Source organism: Callithrix jacchus, chromosome 5 (genome assembly GCF_049354715.1).
Source record: "Callithrix jacchus isolate 240 chromosome 5, calJac240_pri, whole genome shotgun sequence".
NCBI classification, from domain to species: domain Eukaryota; kingdom Metazoa; phylum Chordata; class Mammalia; order Primates; family Cebidae; genus Callithrix; species Callithrix jacchus.
The window spans coordinates 130706755-130725255 of record NC_133506.1 but is presented as its reverse complement, the minus strand read 5'-3'; the positions used below and the strand labels follow the sequence as shown (position 1 = coordinate 130725255).

At 50.5% G+C, this 18501-nt stretch overlaps 2 protein-coding genes across 47 annotated transcripts in view; one reads left to right on the top strand and one right to left on the bottom strand.

Moving 5' to 3' along the window:
* SLC38A12 (solute carrier family 38 member 12) overlaps positions 1 to 13279 on the bottom strand; it is a 63805-nt gene extending 50526 nt beyond the window's left edge. For both annotated transcript variants that reach the window (XM_035301698.3, XM_078374560.1), the window contains exons 1-3: positions 13201 to 13279; positions 12424 to 12535; positions 2546 to 2667 (exon numbers count right to left, since the gene is read on the bottom strand). In XM_035301698.3, the coding sequence (XP_035157589.3) occupies positions 2546 to 2667; positions 12424 to 12468 (167 nt within the window). In that variant the 5' untranslated portion in view covers positions 12469 to 12535; positions 13201 to 13279. The remainder of the gene's footprint in view (positions 1 to 2545; positions 2668 to 12423; positions 12536 to 13200) is intronic.
* A 131-nt stretch (positions 13280 to 13410) lies between these two features.
* NAT9 (N-acetyltransferase 9) lies at positions 13411 to 18471 on the top strand. Of its 45 annotated transcripts, none has more exons than XM_078374565.1 (8): positions 13411 to 13456; positions 13786 to 13852; positions 14055 to 14140; positions 15300 to 15409; positions 15949 to 16092; positions 16712 to 16771; positions 16936 to 17030; positions 17206 to 18471. In XM_078374565.1, exons 1-8 carry the CDS (start codon positions 13440 to 13442, stop codon positions 17338 to 17340), a joined length of 714 nt encoding a protein of 237 aa, XP_078230691.1. In that variant the 5' UTR covers positions 13411 to 13439; the 3' UTR covers positions 17341 to 18471. The 45 variants fall into 45 exon arrangements, with proteins under 45 accessions (XP_078230691.1, XP_078230703.1, XP_078230697.1 ...); XM_078374577.1 differs by having other exon boundaries at positions 13786 to 13979; XM_078374571.1 differs by having other exon boundaries at positions 13786 to 13979; positions 14029 to 14140.
* Positions 18472 to 18501: the final 30 nt, after the last annotated feature.

Below are 18501 nucleotides of genomic sequence, written 5' to 3'. Positions count from 1 at the left end.
GCCAGACCCACCAGCCCAGAGCATTCTCTTTTCTGAGAGGTGTTCCTTAGAGATGGCCCTTACCTCATAACAAGGTGTGCATGCTTCGATGTTGCTGTCTACAGTGAGAACGTATTTCCAGTGCACAAGAGAGAGGGGCATGAACTAAGTGATGGGAGGGAAACTACCCAAAAAAGAGAGGGAGCTGGGGGCAGAGGTGGTGCTGGGACAAGCCGAGCTGCACACCCAGGAGGGGCCGTGGTAGGGAGACGCCAAAGGATGCTCTGTGAAGGGAGGCTGGTTCACACAGGGCCCCCCAGCTTCTGGAAGGACAGCAGGCAGTTTTCACCTCACCTTGCAAGGACACAGGCAAGCGGTCACCTCCCAATTACATACTCGAATGGAAGGAGCGCAGGCATGGATAATTGGAAATGGGCACTTGGCTCCGGAATCCATCCCTTTTTTCTTTGGCAGTACTTTTTACTTTCCAAATAATCCGGCTAATATTAAAATAAGCTTGCACTTCTATGGCCTGATTCAAAAGGGAGATTGGGAGGTGGCATCGGATGCTTGCCAAGAAGTCAGACTAGACTGGAAAAATCATCTTTTCTTTTCCTCTTAAAGAAACTTGAGAGACCGAGATGACAGCTGGAATGCACGAATGCTTTTGTTAACGGAGGATACAGAAGTGGGCCGCCTTCCTGCTAATAAAACCTGAGGTATGAATCCATCTCTGCCATGGAACAGCGGGGGACGAACATTCATCTCCTGCTTTCTTGAGGCCAGGACAGCTCTGCCACCAGACTCACCCCTACCCCTCCCTGAGTGTTGACAGCTTGGGGGCTGACCGCTCAGCTCCGAGGTCAGGAGGGAGCCGAGTCGCTTGGCCCCACACCAGTTAGGACAAGGCTGACAAGCCACCCTGTGGTGGCGAAGGCCTTGGGCATGGTAAGCGCGCCTGTGCCCACGATGAGGTTAAACCAGTTAAACCCATACCTACTCCCATCCTGGGGGAGCAGCCAGCTCGGAAACCCCCATTCCAATCACCTCAGCACCTCCTAGAAAGGTTTCTCATGATCTTGCCTAAGTGACCATTTTAAGGGCTTTGGATTTACCCTTCTGTTTGGAAGTGAAATTAAAATCAATCTTAATTAAGGCATAGAGAGACTTCTCATGGTTGCTTGCACGAGGCCAACTCATTGATCATGTCCAAACACAAATGGGTTGAGCAAGGAGCGGGGTGTGGCACCCTCTACCTGAGAGCCCCCAAAGAACACTTCTCATTCGGATGGCTGCCTGCACTGAAGGTCCTTTAAAGGGGACAGCAGAGTCGTGTAAGGACACGCACTTCCAGAGCTCTTGGCTGCCAGGGCTCACAGTAGGTAATGAACCAGCAGTGCCCAAGATTCACCCTCAAAACTCCCCAAAAGAAATGCATGAAGAAACTGGAAACCATGGGCGTTTTCCTATCCCATTCAGCCTCTTGTATATCTTAGTTTGCGCCAACTACTAAGCTCCGTCTCATCCTTCCACCAGCACCCACTCCCTCCCCGTTGAGATCCTCACTTAGATGCAGCCCTCCCAAACGCTGCCTCCCCCAGCATCCTAGTCCCCGAGCCCTGCTTGGCCTTCCTCTTTCCACAGCACTTGCTGCCTTCCAGCTTACTCTTCAATTGACCCATTTCTTATGCTCACTGCTCACTGTCTGTCTCCACAGAACAAAGTCAAGTCTGCACAGGCAGGGATGTTTGTTGGTGAGGCTCCCTCAGTACCTGAAAGGGTGCTTGGTGTACAGATGTGGGAGTCGCCTCTCTCAGGAGAGGTGTTTCCAGGTGCTCCTTCCCATCTGTTTTCTGCAGCTTGTGGATTCCTACCTGGACTACAGAAGACTGTAATACCTTGTCTTTAATCCCTTCCGGGCTGGGGCACTGGCTGACAACTTCAGACCAGTCCCTACGTGTGCGGGAATCCCCGAGAAGAGCCTCAGGTAGAACCCACCCTCCCTGAAGCATCCGCTGGTGAGGCTCACACACCTGGTTCAAGGAGCAGGTGAAGGCCTGGGGAGGTACATGGCAGGCGAGTGCCACACTTGATCATGCCCAATGGCATGTGTTTATCACCTACTTTGTGAATTACCTTAAGCAAATTCTAAATTCCAAGCTGATTTCCATATTACCTTACATGTTTGTGAGATCCTTTTTCTGTGGCTGGGTGGTATTTTCTCAGACAGCAAAACTTGACGGTAATGTTAATAAAGCCTACATTTAATAGCAGGGGATATAAATCTGGGGAAGAAAGAGGCCAGCATCCTGTGAAATTCCAAAGCCTAGTGGATGTCCAGGTTTTTATCTGATCAGGGCTGTGCAGCCGCTCCACTAACATGAGCCACCAGGAGGCCTCTGTGACTACTGTCCCCTCTCTGACTACCCTGGCAAGGACTCATTGAGCTAAAGACAGGGTAGAGAGATGTCTCCCCACCCCTCAGTGCCCTCATGTTTGGGCCTCCTGGGCTGACTCCCTCCTGCTTCACTCTCAGCCCTGTGGGGAAGTCCCTGCTGCCTCTCACCTCATGAAGCCCAGGAACACCAGCAGGATGAGGCTGACAAGCCACCCGGCGGTGGCGAAGGCCTTGGGCATTGTGAGTGCGCCCGTGCCCACGATGAGGTTAAACATGTACACCAGCCCAACCTGGAACCGACAGAGGTGACATTCAAACCCAGAAATTAATCAACCTCTCCCCTTAACAGCTCCCAAGGAACGACCCTGGGTGACGACACCACTGTGGAGACCAGAAGGCCAGACTTGAGAGAGGGAAGCAGGCAGGACAGGAGAATCACACCTGGGGCCTAAGGAGCCAGGCTCTGCAACCACAGAGCCTGTTAACCAAACATTAACAGGTGGGTGACTCAAGCCCTGGGGTTCACGTCTCCACGATCAGTTTCAGTCTCTCTGCCTGCCATCATCACTGCCATCCCCTCCTAAAGCTGCATCGCAGATGTCAGCGCTCTGCTTTACCAGGCTGTAGGATTCCTGGGGACAGAGCAACATAGGTGGGGCACCTGGCACAAAGGTGAGCACATAATGCTGACCTCAAAGAAACACCCACTTTTCCAAGACCACTGAGCATATGACTCAAGGCTCCTCTTCACCCATCCTTGTCACTGTCCTTTGGGACACGGACATTCATGCTTCCCTTTCTCCATCCCTTTCCCCAGACCAATTTCAGGTTTTTTGAAAAAAACTGAGATACAATTCACATACCATAAAATCCACCCATTTAAAGTACACACATCAGTGGGTTTTAGTAATATTCACAAGGTTGTGCAACCAGCACCACCACCTAATTCCATTTTATCACCCTCCAAAAAAACCCATTTCTGTTAGCAGCTGCTCCCCATTCTTCCCTCACCCCCTTGCCCACCCAACTTCAGGGTGATTTCTCAGGTCACCAACTTCACGGTTTTTAGTTATTTATTTATTTTTTGAGACAGGGTCTCACTCTGTTGCCTAGGCTGGAGTGCAGTGGCATAATCTCGGCTCACTGCAACCTCTGCCTCCCAAGTTCAAGAGAGTCTCCTGCCTCAGCCTCCCAGGTAGCTGGGATTACAGATGTGTGCCACCACGCCCAGCTAATTTTTGTATTTTTAGTAGAGAAAGGGTTTCACCCTGTTGGTCAGGGTGGTCTCAAACTCCTGACCTCGTGATCAGCCCACCTCGGCCTCCCAAAGTGCTGGTATTACAGGCGTGAGCCACTGTGCCTGGCTGTTACTTCGGGTTTTAAACAACCCACAGTTACAATGATTCCCTTTCCAAGATCTCAGCCATGAGCTTCCTGTCTGGCCTGAGTCCCTGCCCTTCTGTGATGCTCTCCAGTCCCCCAGCCTCCTCCCCTGCCAATCCTCCCTTTTAGATAGAAGCCCACCCCTATTTTGGCATCAGCTGCTTCCTTTCCTGGTGCAGAGGGCTCCACCAAGCACATGCTTCCTTTCCTGGTGTATTTCTCTTAGTATCAAGCTTTCTGAAGACCTCAAGTCCAGCTGCCTGCTAGTCACCTACACTTAGACATCCCATCAGTGGCCCCATTCTCCTTCCTTCCCCTCCAGATCACAGTACTAGTGATTTGATTTCTGGAACTTCTTTTGTGGCTAACTCTGGCTCCTATCCTTATTTACAATTCAAATTAATCTTTCTGGCCTGGACTGGTGCAGTAGACTCCTAACTTGTCTTCCTATATCCTGCTAAACTGGGTGACTTACCGTATGCTTTACCACCTGTTTCTGATCATTAAAAAAGACAAACACCTCATCTCTGGGAATGCTTACCCATCTCTCATTTTCACTTCCTGTTCTTAGAAAGATGTGCTTTTCTCTATTTTAAAGCTTTTCTAAGACAGCCATGCTGAATTTGTGATCAAAAACACACAAATTGGTGCCTATTCTCCCAGACTCAGTTATTTTTTTTTTTAAAGCATGAGCATGAATAGACCAGGCGCAGTGGCTCACGCCTATAATCCCAGCACTTTGGGAGGCCAAGGTGAGCAGATCACCTGAGGTCAGTAGCTCAAGACCAGCCTGTCCAACATGGTGAAACCACATCTCTACTAAAAATACAAAAATTAGTCAGGCAGTGGCGTATGTCTGTAATCCCAGCTAGTCAGGAGGCTGAGGCAGGAGAATGGCTTGAATCCAGAAGGCAGAGGTTGCAGTGAGCCGAGATCACGCCACTGTACTCCAGCTTGGGTAAGAGAGGAAGACTCCATTTCAAAAAAAAAAAAAAAAAGCATGGAGAAATAGAAATGGATAACTTCTGCCTTGGGGCTGTTGGCTGGGGGAAGGCGGGGCTGGGCAGTGGTTAGAGAGGACAGGCTCCCCAGCAGGTGCTAACTGGACATCTGAGAGCAAGACAAATGAGAGGACCCCTTGTGGAGAGGAAAGCACTCTGCCTGCAGTACCTCAACACCTGGCACAGGACCTAAGCCCTCTGGCGCCACCTCCCCAGCCCCTCAGTTTCTACCCAGCCTTCAGGGCACATTCCAATGCAACTTCTACTGCAAAGTCCTTCCCAGGCTCCCACAGTTGTCTTGCCTCCCACCTTTGAATCCTTGTGGCAATAACACTTCTTTTTTTTTTTTTCAAGAGAATTAAATCGTTTATTGATTACACATGATAATGGATGATACACAAGCTTCATTCCCATCTATAATTTTATCTGGTACCATTATTCAATTTAGATATATTGCATAGGATGTGCCAACAATCATCTTTATAACCAATAATTCCATGATTTTTGCTTGGGTAATTCCTTTTAATCGTGAACTTCAGGTCACAACACTAACTATTAGTTCAGCTACACCAAGGTTTCTGAAGACATTGGCTTCTCCACCCAAGCATGTTGTATATAAATTCCAAATAGAACCTGGCATCACCCTGAAGAAATTCTAACTTCACACTGTTGGGGAAATTTACCAAGATGGCTTCAGAGTAGACTAACTTTACATAGCACATTAAAAAAAAAGACATTTATTCAGCGTCACGATCAGACTATTACATTTAGCAATCAACAGCATGGGTGCAAAAAAAAAAAAAAGAAAAAGAAAAAATCTACATTAAAACCCTTTGTTGGAATGCTTTACACTTTCCACAGAACAGAAACTAAAATAACCTGTTATACAATTAGTCACAAATACAGTCCTCGAGTTTTTTGCCCATACACATGAGTATTTGTCTAAATCATGTCTTCTTTGTAGCAGCTAGGCCCTGCCACCACTGCTTGGCTGAGTTCACAAATCTGTTGTAACCTGTAGCTTCCCTGTCACTTCTCTGGCTCTCCTCTCCTGCTAAGCTTTGTTTCCTAATTAAAATCTTCTGCCACTGCCATAGCTGCTGCTGCTACTGGAACCGCCATAGCCACCTTGGTTTCGTGGTTTGGCAAAGTATTGGCCGCCACCACCATAGGGGCCAGAGCTTCTGCCTCCAAAGTTTCCTCCCTTCATGGGTCCAAAATTTGAAGACTGATTGTTGTAACTGCCAAAATCATTGTAGCTTCCACCACCTCCAAAATTGCCTCCACTACCACCGCCAAAGCCGCCTCCGCCTCCGTTGTTATAGCTGTCATAGCTGCCACTCCCGCCATAGCCACTGCCCTGGTTTCCATAACCCTGTCCACCACTTCCATAGCCTCTGCTTCCTCCAGAGTAACCAGGGCCGCCTCCTCCATAACCACCATCATTACCAAATCCATTATAGCCCTCCCCACTGCCACCATATCTGCCACCACCACGGCTGCCACCAAAGCCACCACGACCACTGAAATTTCCTCCACGACCTAAGTTGTCATTCCCACGGAAACCACCTCCACGACCACCAAAGATTCCAGAACCACTTCGACCTCTTTGGCTGTATGAAGCACTAGCCATCTCTTGCTTTGACAGGGCTTTCCTAACTTCACAGTTGTGGCCATTCACAGTATGGTATTTCTGAATGACAATCTTATCCACGGAGTCATGGGCATCAAAGGTTGCAAAGGCAAAGCCCCTTTTCTTGCCACTGCCTCTGTCCGTCATGATTTCAATCACTTTAATTTTTCCATACTGTTCAAAATAATCTTAGGTGATGTTCTTCAGTGTCTTCTTTAATGCCACCAACGAATTTTTTTTTTCACAGTTAAGTGGGCACCTGGTCTTTGAGAATCTTCTCTTGAGACAGCTCTCTTTGGTTCCACAACTCTTCCATCCACTTTGTGTGGCCTTGCATTCATGGCTGGATCCACCTCCTCCACAGTTGCATACGTGACGAACCCAAAGCCCCTGGAGCGCTTGGTGTTTGGATCTCTCATGACCACACAGTCTGTGAGCGTTCCCCATTGCTCAAAATGGCTCCTGAGGCTCTCATCGGTTGTTTCAAAGCTCAACCCTCCAATGAAGAGCTTCCTCAGCTGTTCCAGCTCTTTAGGAGACTCTAACTTAAGACATGATCGCGGGGAGAAGAGAGACTTTAACGATGCTGCTTCGGCGGCGTCCACGGGCAGAAAGCGGCAATAACACTTCTTATGCCTGCTCTTGGGTTTCAGATATTGGCATAGTTCTCTTTTCCCTGTTGCTAAATATGAAGCTCACTGTGGCCGTGGGCTGCATCTCACTTCTCTCTGCATTTCTCAGGGTGCCTGGCACACAGCCTGAAGATGGGAACACTCAGCGGACCTCACTGGACCTCCCTTGGGTTATATCTGATGTGAGCCTGAGAGTTTTCATCATCCAGTTTTGGACATCACAATCTCAATTTTTTTGTTTTTGAGATGGAGATGCTCTGTCACCCAAGCAGGAGTGCAGTGGTGTGATCTCGGCTCGCCGCAACCTCTGCCTCCCAGATTCAAGTGATTCTCCTGCCTTAGCCTCTGGAGTAGCTGGGATTACAGGCACCCACCACCACACCTGGCTAAGTTTTGAAGTTTTAGCAGAGACGGGGTTTCACCATGTTGGCCAGGCTGGTCTCGAACCCTTGACCTTAAGTGATCTGCCCACCTCGGCCTCCCACCATGCCCACCCTATAATCTCAATTTGATCTCACAGACAAATCCCAGAAGGATGAAAGCAAATCTGAATCATCTTCCTACTGCCTTGGTTGGATCACAGCATCATCATGATATGATTCCCCTCTGGGAGTCCTGGCTTAGAGCGGTGCTGCTAGAATAACTGAGGGCAGCAGCTGGGTGAGACATGGGACACACAGCCCACTGCTGGTCTTCTGAATGGCTTGTCACAGTTTGACTGTGAATGTCTGTAACAAGCTCATTTTTACTTTTGCTGAGGTTAATTTTAATCTCTGGCACTTCCATGCTCATGTGTACAAGGGTAGGAATGGGCCATGTAGCTAGCTCAGTTCTGTTGGTTTATTCAACCAACAAGAGCCTTCTGCAAACTGGGCCCTGTGCTTGGAGCTGAGAATATGATGATAAACCAGACAGATACAGCCCTTGACCTCATGGAGCTACGTTCTAACGGGGAGACAGACAGCAATAAAACAACTACAGGCCGGGTATGGTGGCTCACACCTACAATCCTAGCACTTTGGAAGGCTGAAGTGGGTGTACTGCCTGAAGAGTTCGAGACTAGTCTGGGCAACGTAGTAAAACTCCATCTCTACTAAAATACAAAAAAAAAAAAAAATTAGCTAGGTATGGTGGTCCATGCCTGTAATCCCAGCTAGTCAGGAGGCTGAGGCATGAGAATTACTTGAACTCAGGAGGTGGAGGTTGCAGTGAGCCGAGATCCTACCACTGCACTCCAGCCAGGGAAGAAAACAACTACGGTTACAGCTTGAGAGAGGTGTGGTGAAGCAGAGTCAGGGCGCTGTGAGAAGACGCAGTGGAAAAGCATTGGAAACAGTGGGTAGCCCAGGAAGGGACCTGGAGGATGAGAAGGCACTGCCCAGGCAAGAAATGAGAGAGACAATTCCTGGTCCAGAGGCCTACGGTGGGAAAGAGGCAGGCAGGCTCTGGGAGCTTTCAGAAGGCCTGTGTGGCTGAAGCACAGCAAGTCAGGCAGGGGTGGGGCTGGAAGAGGCTGCAGTCAGACTGTGCAGAGCCCTTTTGGACGGGACAGGGGAGTGGATGTTTTGGAGCATTTTAAGCAGGCTGCTAACAGAATAGACCACAGTGGACAACCTAATGTCTGTCCTCCCTGCAGCTCTGTTATTGCTTCTATTAGCAGTAATACTTAGGAAGGGATAAAAACTACTTCTTTATGGAGAATGATGTTCCCATAATGGAAGAAAAGAGTAAGCAGAGAGGCATAAGAAAGTGATAGTTCTAGGCTAGGTATGGTGGCTCGTGCCTGTGATCCCAGCACTCCTAAGGTGGGAGGATGGCTTGAGTCCAGGAGTTCGATACCAGCCTAGTCAATGTAGCAAGACTCTGACTCTAAAAAATAAAAAATATTGGCTGGGCCAGTGGCTCACCTTGTAATCCCAGCACTTTGGTAGGCCAAGGTGGGCAGATCACGAGGTCAGGAGTTTGAGACCAGCCTGGCCAACATAGTGAAACCCCATCTCTACTAAAAATTAAAAAATTAGCTGGGTATGGTGGCAGGCACCTGTAATCCCAGCTACTTGAGAGGCTGAGGCAGAACTGCTTGAACCCGGGAGGCGGGGGTTGCAGTGAGCTGAGATCAGGCCACTGCACTCCAGCCTGGCAACAAAGCTAGACTCTGTCTCAAAAAAAAAAAAAGAGCTGGGCATGGTGGTGGGTGCTTGTAATCCGAGCTACTTGGGAGGCTGAGGCAGGAGAATCACTTGAACCCAGGGTGCAGAGGTTGTGATGATCCGAGATCATGCCATTGCACTCCAGCCTGGGCAACAAGAGCAAAACTCTGTCTCAAAAAAAAAAAGAACTTTACAAAGAAATGAATGGAGAGATGAAGAGAGAAACTATTGGCAGTTGGGAGCAGAGATGGGTAATTGCAGTTGGTTTGCTTTGTTGCAATTTTTTCAGTTCCAAAGCAAGCCCTGTGTGCTTACTGGGGGCTTCAGGGAATCCTGCAGGGTAATGTAGGCCCTCTCTGTCTTCTGAGGACTTCCGTAGTCCTGGCGAGCATTCCATCCTCTTTACCTTCTATAAAGGTAATCAGTAAGGGCCAATCACAAGGAGGAGACACAGAGGCAGGAAGCAAATCTGGGCTGAGCCATAGGCTGGGTCAAGAGAGGCTGTTGGTAAGGAAGAGAAAGGAGAAGTTCTCTTCTACTGGACATGGGACAGTTCTGTGGGCCAGACTGTAGGCAAGTAGGGGCAGAAAGTTGTCTAATAGGCTCTACTGCAGTCTCGATAATGAGGACCAATGCATGCAGCCTAAACTGAGTTTCCTCCAATTCTCAGCTCTTCCTCTGTGGCTGCACTGGAGGAGGCACGGTCCCTGTTGGCCTGCTCCCCTATGCTCTAGAGAGCTCAGTGCAGTAACCCGCCTGCCTCACCTCCACCCAGCAGCCTCACCCGTGACCTTCATGGGGCAGACGTCACCAGTATCTTTTTTCAACGGCTTCCCCCGACAGTTGTCAAAGGAAACAGAAGGCAGCAAAGATGTGGAAGCAATGACTAGGATTTCAGGGTGTGAAACAAGCGCTCTCTCCTTCGAAAGCAACCGCAACCATCTTTAGCAGGAACCAGCGGGCAGAGGCACCCTCGGCGCTGACCCTTCGGGTAAGGCGCAACCTACAGCATCCTGTGTTTTGATCACACAGCAACTACTTGAGTCCTGTGTCACTCCCGGTCCTCATAAATGGTCCTCAAACAGACATGCCTGTCCTGAGATCCCTTATGGGTACATGTACCTGTCTGAACCATGTTCCTATGTTCAGCACTATCCTTGAGAGGGTGTGACATCTGAGCCACCCAGGAGGCTCATCCACTTGATGAGGAAATATTTTAGGAAGAATCATTCAAACTAAAGCAAACATCCTTGGAATTCCTGGAGGGGAAAAGAACTCACAATGAATGGGGCAATAAAGAGCTAAGGAGAGGCTTTGTCTTGTCAATGACCATGGGCTGAAGCACATGTATGAATTATATCCTGGTGTCTTGGTTTCCCAAGGCAGCCAGAGCAGAGTTCTGCCCACATTGTCTTGAGCTGGGGCCTGCAGGGGAATTCAGAGCAGCATCAGCAGTGAGTTAGTTCCACAGCTTATTTGGGCTCAGTGACAACAAACTCTTCTGGTCTTACAGAGGACCAAGAATTGTTCCAGGATAGGGGAGTTAAGGAACGCTTAGGAAGAAGGTGTCTTCTCCCCTCAGAACTCTGACTACTACCCCCTGGGTGACACCACATCATCCCCACCACCCCCCATCTCCTCCCTACATCTCTCTTCACCAGTAGCATAAAAGAACACAAGCACTTGTTTATGGCCAATGCCCAGAGCTGGCCCTCTGGGCAACAAAGACCCTGAAAGAAATAAAACACGTAGGAAATGGACAACAAAAAAGAGCAGAGCGCACTGAAGCTTGCAGGCCTCGCTGCCTGGTTTCCTGTAGGCACATGCTGACATGTGAAATGATCCCTTGAACAACTGTAGACACAAGAAATGGGACATGTCAAAGTGTTTTTCTTACAAAACTTATAGAGATGACTCATTTCCTTATCTCTAAGTTTATAGATGTTGTAAGAAAAAGCAGGAACTGTGGTGACTTTTCTATTAACAGACAGCATGGACATTTCATCGCTGACAGCAAGAAGCTGGGAGCTGTTACACAAATCCACAAATGAGAGGGACACCATTCATTCCATTCCAGGGTTCATGGAAGATTTCCCCTGCGAAATTACAGAGATGAAGGAGTCTCCTTTAAGTGTCTTGAAGACACTTCCTTGTCCATCATACCACAGTACTAGGCTGTGAAGCTAGCAGAAACAGCACAGGGATCCCCAGGCGAGGAAGTTATGTACAAGGCAGGGCAGCTTGTTTAAGGCAGGGCAGTTCTAGAAAGATGCAGTGCTGCTTTTGCCTGGGATACTTGGTAGCAACCTGAGTCAACCATCTGATTATTCCCACCCTCCAGCTACTTATCCAGGCAAGAGGGCCCTGTGATATAATAACCATGACCAATCCTATGTCACATAGAGAAGATAAACTGAGTGTGTGAGGGGCAGTGAAAGGTAACACAGACCTAACACAGTGAGAATCAATCATTCTAATTGTTCTAATTGCAGAGTCCACCAAAGTGTAATTAGAAGTCTCTGCATGCCTTTGCTGCCTCTTAGGCCATCCAAGACTATCAAAGTTGTGCAATTTAAAATTCAGTAAAGACCAAAGTGGTTTCAAACTGCTGAGATGAGCAAAACCCATAGTCAACAGTTGTCAATCACTCTTCACCTGAAGGGAAGCACTCAAGGCAAGTGGGGGTAGCCTTGAGATTAACATTATTTATTTATTTTTGAGATCGAGTTTCACTCTTGTTGCCCAGGCTAGTGTGCAATGGCTTGATCTCAGCTCACTGCAACCTCTGTCTCCCTGGTTCAAGTCCTTTTCCTGCTTCGGCCTCCGAGTGGCTGGGATCTCAGGCGCTTGCTTGCCACAACGCCTGGCTAATTTTGTATTTTTAGTAGAGACAGGGTTTTACCATGTTGGCAAGGCTGGTCTTGAACCCCTGACCTCAGGTGATCTCTGTTGGAATTACAGACGTGAGCCACAGCGCACGGCCCGAGATTAACATTATAAACAGCACGGTAATTTTGTTTGGCTTGACTAACTCTGACAAAAACCTTAAAAAGAAAATAAACCTGACTTGCATTCTAAGCCACCACAGCAGCAGTGTAGCTGCTGCCTCATGGAACTCCCTTATCCTGCTTTCTCCAGAGACTGCTCAAGCATCAAGCACTCACTAGTCCTATCCCCATGAAGCAGCGTGCTTCTCTAGAAGCCAGGAGTACTTCAGTGAGCAAAAGGTTCCGTAAGTCACACTCACGTAGGAAGAGTAGAGTTCCCCGGTCTCTGTAATTTCACCCGCCATTTCCAAAACTGAGGAAGGGCTGGCAGCAGAGGTTCCTTAGGTACAGGGGCGGCGGCTGCTGCAGCTCCTTAAAACAAAAGAGCAGACTTCACCTAACTGATGGACTGAGAAAGGGGTAGGAGGAGGCTTGCAGACTTTCTCCACCACCTCTTTTATCACAGACACTTAGGGCCTCAGTATCTGTCACAAAACTCATCCCCGAGGGAGGGGTCACCCTGGATGACAGCAATCTGGACGATGTCTTCTAACTTTTCCCTTGCTGTGCAGGGCACTACTCTGTGCGCAGCACAGATATTTGCAATGCTGCTCGGAGTGCAAGTGATTTAAGGCGCCTCTAAAGCCACGAAGTTTCACCCACCATAAGAGCACCCTTTCCAGGCTCTGGGGTGGTTTTACCCATTTATTTCCAGGAACCGGGAGCTCACTACCACAAAGGGGAGCCCAAGGAACTGTCTGCTACCTCTGCCTAAGGCAGGGAGCTGGAGGCTTTCCTACGCTGCCCCTCCAACCCTACTCCTGGCCCTAAGGCCTCCTCTTTTTAGCGGGGCCTCCACTCCCTGCCTCCACCTGCTTTCTTAAGGGTCCCCACCCTCAAAGCTCCCTCTCTTCTCAAGAACCCCACTCCCAATCTCTCCCTCTCCCTCCCACCTGGAGGAGTCCCGAGTCTGGCACTGCCCCGCCCCGCCCCAACCTATCCCGTTTTGTCCCCTCCCGCCCGGCCGGAACCGATACCTCCAGCACAGCCTGCTCCCAAGCCGCCGCTTCCCGCCCGTCGGCTGCTGCCGGCGCCAGCTGTCCCGCACCAGCGCCCGTACCGCGCTTGCGTCGGCCCCGCAGCCCACCTTCTTCACGCTTGCTGATTGGGAGCCACGCGGGGGCGGGACCGGGATTGGGGCCTGGCGGCTGCCGTCAGCATGGCGGAAGTAGGTGGGGCGCGCCCCCACACGCATGCGGGAGCCGAGCCTGGGAGCATGGCAGGTTGGAGGAGGTGGATCACCGCTTCTGCAGTGGACGCTTTTGTCGGCGGTGGGTGGGTGTGAGCTTGGCAGTGCCCGGGTCCCCGTGGTTGGAGGGTCGAGGATAGTGGCCTAGAACGCCACTCAAAGAGGAGGGCCTGAAACTAAGCCCGCCTTGCCCTTCAGTGGTCGGGGGCGGGGAGGAGGGAGTGGCCAGAACCCAGTCAGGTGGTCGCCTGGGTGAGAGGTTGGAAACAGGTTTCAGACAGGGCTGAAAGTTGATTCTCGGTTGAAATTCCTGGACGAGGCAAACAATGCGAGCTCTGGGGATAAGTCTTGGTACTTGGTGCTTGGGTTTTAGGAATCGACATTCTGCGGAGCGGACGGAAAGAACCGGCAAAAACGGAGTCCATACTTGGTTCCTTGGGGTGAGAATCAAGGATTTTTTAATTATCCTTAACCAGCCCGGTTCTCTTTCTTGCAAGAATTTTACAGTCCGAGTTCTCTGAAGTGTCTGAAAGGAAAGAAGGGCGGAAGTCAACTTAGCCCCAGCAGGTGAGCCAGAGCTCCCACCCAAAGTGGGAGAAAATTCAGGGTCCTGAAGTCCTTGCTCTCCCTATCTGCATGCAGGCTGCCACCATGAGGTTGAATCAGAACACCTTGCTGCTGGGGAAGAAGGTGGTCCTTGTACCTTACACCTCAGAGCATGTGCCCAGGTATTTCCCGCTTGACGTGGGGTGCATATCAGCCCCAGAGCTATGTAAGGCACAGCGAGGAGCCTTCTTTAGCCCCAGTCTCAGGGCTTTTTTCCCTAAGAAGGAACATTCGTTGTGAGAAGTAATTATATATGAGGAAAAAAAAAAATTAGTGCGGTGGCTCACGCCTGTAATCCCAACACTTTGGGAGGCTTGAGGCAGGAGAATCGCTTGAGCGCCGGAGTTTGAGACCTAGCGAGACCACATCTCTGCAGAAAATACAAAAATTAGCCAGGCGTGCATAGCTGTAGTCCCAGCCACTAGGGAGGCTGAGATGGGAGGATTGCTTGAGCCCAGGAGACGAAGACTGCAGTGAGCTCTGATTGCACCACTGTACTCCAGCCTGGGTGACAGAACATGAGCCAAAAAAAAAAAAAAAAAAAAAAAAAATAGCAGAAGCTGGGGATTGTGACTTCTCTGGAAGAAGCTGCTCATCCTCTTTTTCCCTTTCTTTCTCTCAGCTTTCCTTTGGCCTTTCAGCAAGGAATTACTTTATGTAAACTAAATGTGTCAGGAAAAGAAATTATCATCTCACCCAAGTGTCAATTAGTGATGTTTCCCTGGTGCCAGTGAATATGTTCAGTTCTTGGAGTCTTAATGTTAGCTTGTCCTTAAACTCTGAGCTGATGAGTTATGGTATCTACCATTCGAAAGGTCAGGACTGAGTCATGATGGGATTCTTGTGGGGGGTGTTGGCACATGTCTGGCAGATTGGGATGGTGGTGCTGTAGATGGGGATTCTCTACTTGTAGTTTTCCTTTTGACGTTTCTTGGTGCCCTAACTTTGTGGGGATCTGTCCAGCTGCCTTCCTTGAGGTCCGCTTGCCATATACTTCCCCTTTTGGAATTTGAAGAATGTTTGGTTTCAGACTGCTCCTCCGCACTGACCCGAGACAGGATAGGAAGTTGGACAGATAGAACCGACTCCTACTGCTGTTCTTGTGTAAAACTAGCGTGCTTCTGGGTCTTGTGCCTGTGGCCCCCACCTTAGGAGCAATCATAACTCTTTGAGTCTTTGAGCCCTGTGTTAGTCCTGTGGAGTTCTGGACCCTCACATTACGTGTCAGACGTATGCCTTTGAATGAGTCCTGCATGTCTAAGGCCACCCCTGTCCCAGCAGATACCACGAGTGGATGAAATCAGAGGAGCTGCAGCGTTTGACAGCCTCAGAGCCGCTGAGCCTGGAGCAGGAGTATGCCATGCAGCGCAGCTGGCGGGAAGATGCAGATAGTAAGGAGTGCCTCCTGTTTCCCGCAGCCCTGGTTCTGGGATAGCGATTCCATAGGCAGTCTCCACGTTCCCTTTCTTTCTCAGCCCTAGCCACAGAAGCTTTGTGAAAAGCCTAGAAGGTGCTGGAACTCTGGGATTCTCATGGCCCCTGAAGCAATTCCCTGTGGCTGACCCTTCTGTCCTCTTCCCCACCTGTTGCATCAGGCTTGGAAGGATGTAGAGAAAGTAGAACATTTGGGGCTCTGCCTGTAAATTTAGGCCCTGCCCCTCACATCCCTTACCACAGCCTAGTGTGGTGACTGTCCTCCTGTGTGTTCCCTGCTCTCTGAGAATTTGGTTGCTGGTTGGAGAGGCTGTCTTTTTCTGTATGAGGCAAATTTGGAGTTTTGTAATGAGCTGAAGCAAGCTCTGGAACCCCCTCTTCTCCTGGCAGACTTAGAGATGCTGGTGTTGTACACTGCTCTGGCTTAGGTAGGAGCACTGTCCTCTCCTCTCTCCTCTGGAGTGTGTGCGCGGTAACTCTGTTGCCTCCTCCTCAGAGTGTACCTTCATTGTGCTGGATGCCGAGAAGTGGCAGGCCCAGCCAGGCACCACTGAAGAGAGTTGCATGGTGGGAGATGTGAACCTCTTCCTCACAGATCTAGAAGACCCCACCTTGGGGGAGATCGAGGTCATGATTGCAGGTTTGTTTCACCTAGCCCTGCCTGGCTGTCAGATCTGCTGACCCGAGCCTGCTGAGGCCACATAGGGTGGGCACTCATGGGGCTCACTGGGAGACTCCATGTTGGTGAGCCCAGGGCCTGGCTGGGCAGCCAACCCCCCTAACCCCCCTCAGCCTGGTGGTACACCCCTGGGTTTGTCACTGTTCTCCTTATGCTTAGGTGTGAACTTAACCTTTGGTTTGGGGTAGGTTCAAGGATAGTGAGTGCCATACTTGGGGTGGGCTGGGCACCCTCTTAAAATAAATGGTCTTCCCTGGAACATCTTGTCATATTACGGGAGGAGCCCCTCCTGTTTCTGTTCCTTCTTGGTCCTCAGTTTCCCCCAAGTAGCTACTGACTATGCCCATGAGCTGTCTCCCTGAGGTGAAGGGGGTCAGCTTTGAGGTCAGGTTGCTGGGTTGCAAGCTGTGAGGCCTGGGCCGAGTTGCACTTCTCTGTGCCTGTTTCCTCATCTGCAGAATGGTGATGACAGTAGCAACTTCAGAGTTGCTGAGAATTAAATGAGATGGTTGGTATCTGTCAAGCGCACACACTGGAGCCTGGCACAGGGCATCAGTGCTGTTCCTGTTGTTTCTCCTAGAGCCCAGCTTCAGGGGTAAGGGCCTTGGCACTGAGGCTGTTCTTATGATGCTGTCTTATGGTAAGAAAGTGTGGGCAGACAATGTGGGATGTGGCCAGGCCCTGGGTGAACCTTCTTCAGGTCTGAGGGTGGGGGCAGGTGACAGGTTCCTCCTCTGCAGCTTGGGACAGGGTGGGTGGGGGTAGGTACCTCCTTACTTGCCCCTCTCTCATCTCCTCTGTGAGGAGTGACCAGACTAGATCTGACCAAGTTTGAGGCTAAAATTGGGCAAGGAAATGAACCAAGCATCCGAATGTTCCAGAAACTTCACTTTGAGCAGGTAAGGATGTTGTTGGGCAGAGTGAAGCCTAGATTGGGTGGTGGGCCGGGTGGTGTTAGAACTGTAACTCATTTATTTAAACTTTTTTTCCGATGTTTTTACCCTATTTCCTCAGTTTTCCCTAAAGAACAGAACTGTACCTCTTAGCAGGCTTGGTTCTCTCTGGCTCATGTAGGTGGCTGTGAGCAGCGTTTTCCAGGAGGTGACGCTCAGACTGACAATAAGTGAGTCTGAGCATGAGTGGCTTCTGGAGCAGACCAGCCATGTGGAAGAGAAGCCCTACAGAGATGGGTCGGCAGAGCCCTGCTAATGGCTGGGTCCTGTGAGCAGCCAACCTTGTGAGCAGGGTGTTGAGGCCACACCCTCCAAAGACCAGAGCCCAGCACTGGGAGAGTGCTCCTGGCTCAGCCTCAGGCTGGGAATCACCATTTGAAATCCCCCTGTGGCCTCCCTCCAGCTGGTGGTGTGGCAGAGCAGAGCAGACACCAGGGCCAGTCCCCTTCTCCCCTCCTGGCCAAACCCAGACTGTAGGAGACTGGAAGGGAGGGCAAGAATCCACAGGAGATGTCAGGATGAAGGTGGGAGCTGGAGGTGCAGGGGGCCTGGAGCATGGTTGGGAGTGGACAGGCCTTTTCCCTTAGAGGCCAGAGGTACTGCCCTGACAGGGAGTGAAGCTCCAGGCACAGCCAGCTTTCCTTGTTTTCCCATTTGGTTCGTGTGAAGAGCTACCAGGAGGCCCAGCCTCACAGTGTCCGGTCAAGGGCAGCTCGGTCTTCTTGTCCTGCAGAAGCAGGCTGGTGTGACCCACCTGGGAACAACAGGTGGTCCAGAGAGAGTGGCCTGGCCCCTCAACCTAGCGTCCCTCCTCCTCCTCCTCCAGCCAGTCTTAAGTTTAGAGGCATTAGTTTGGATACAGCTCCTTGTGACTGGAGAACACTCCTCTGTTGATGAAGCTCAGGGTCACTGAGGAAGCAGAGGCCCCTCTGGGGTGCCCTCCTGAAGAGGAGAGCGTCAGGCTATCAGCTCTGTTCCTCCGGCATTCCCAGGTCCGCTCCTCATGCTCTGCCTCTGTGAGCAGCTGCACCTGATCAGGCCACGTGGGGGCAGTGGAGGCACAGGCTCAAGGTGGCCAGGCTACCTGGGACCCGTGGCTTACAAAGTAGAGCTGGGCCAGTCTCCCCGCCCTGACGGGGGGCACTTTGACTCCTAACAGTCTTCCATGCCCTGCCATCATCTGGGGTGGCTGTCAAGAAAGGCCAAGCATGCTTTCAAAGCACAGCCACAGGAGGAGGCTTGCAGGGCATTCCCAAGGTGGGGAAACAGTCTCAGATAAATAATAAGGTGACCTGCCCAAGGGCTCCCAACCCCCTTCATCCTGGAGTCTCACACCAGACTGCATGTGAAAAACTGAAGCTGAAAACATGCCTCCGTACAAAATGAACACGTTGCTTGCTGTGGCTCTCTTTGTAAT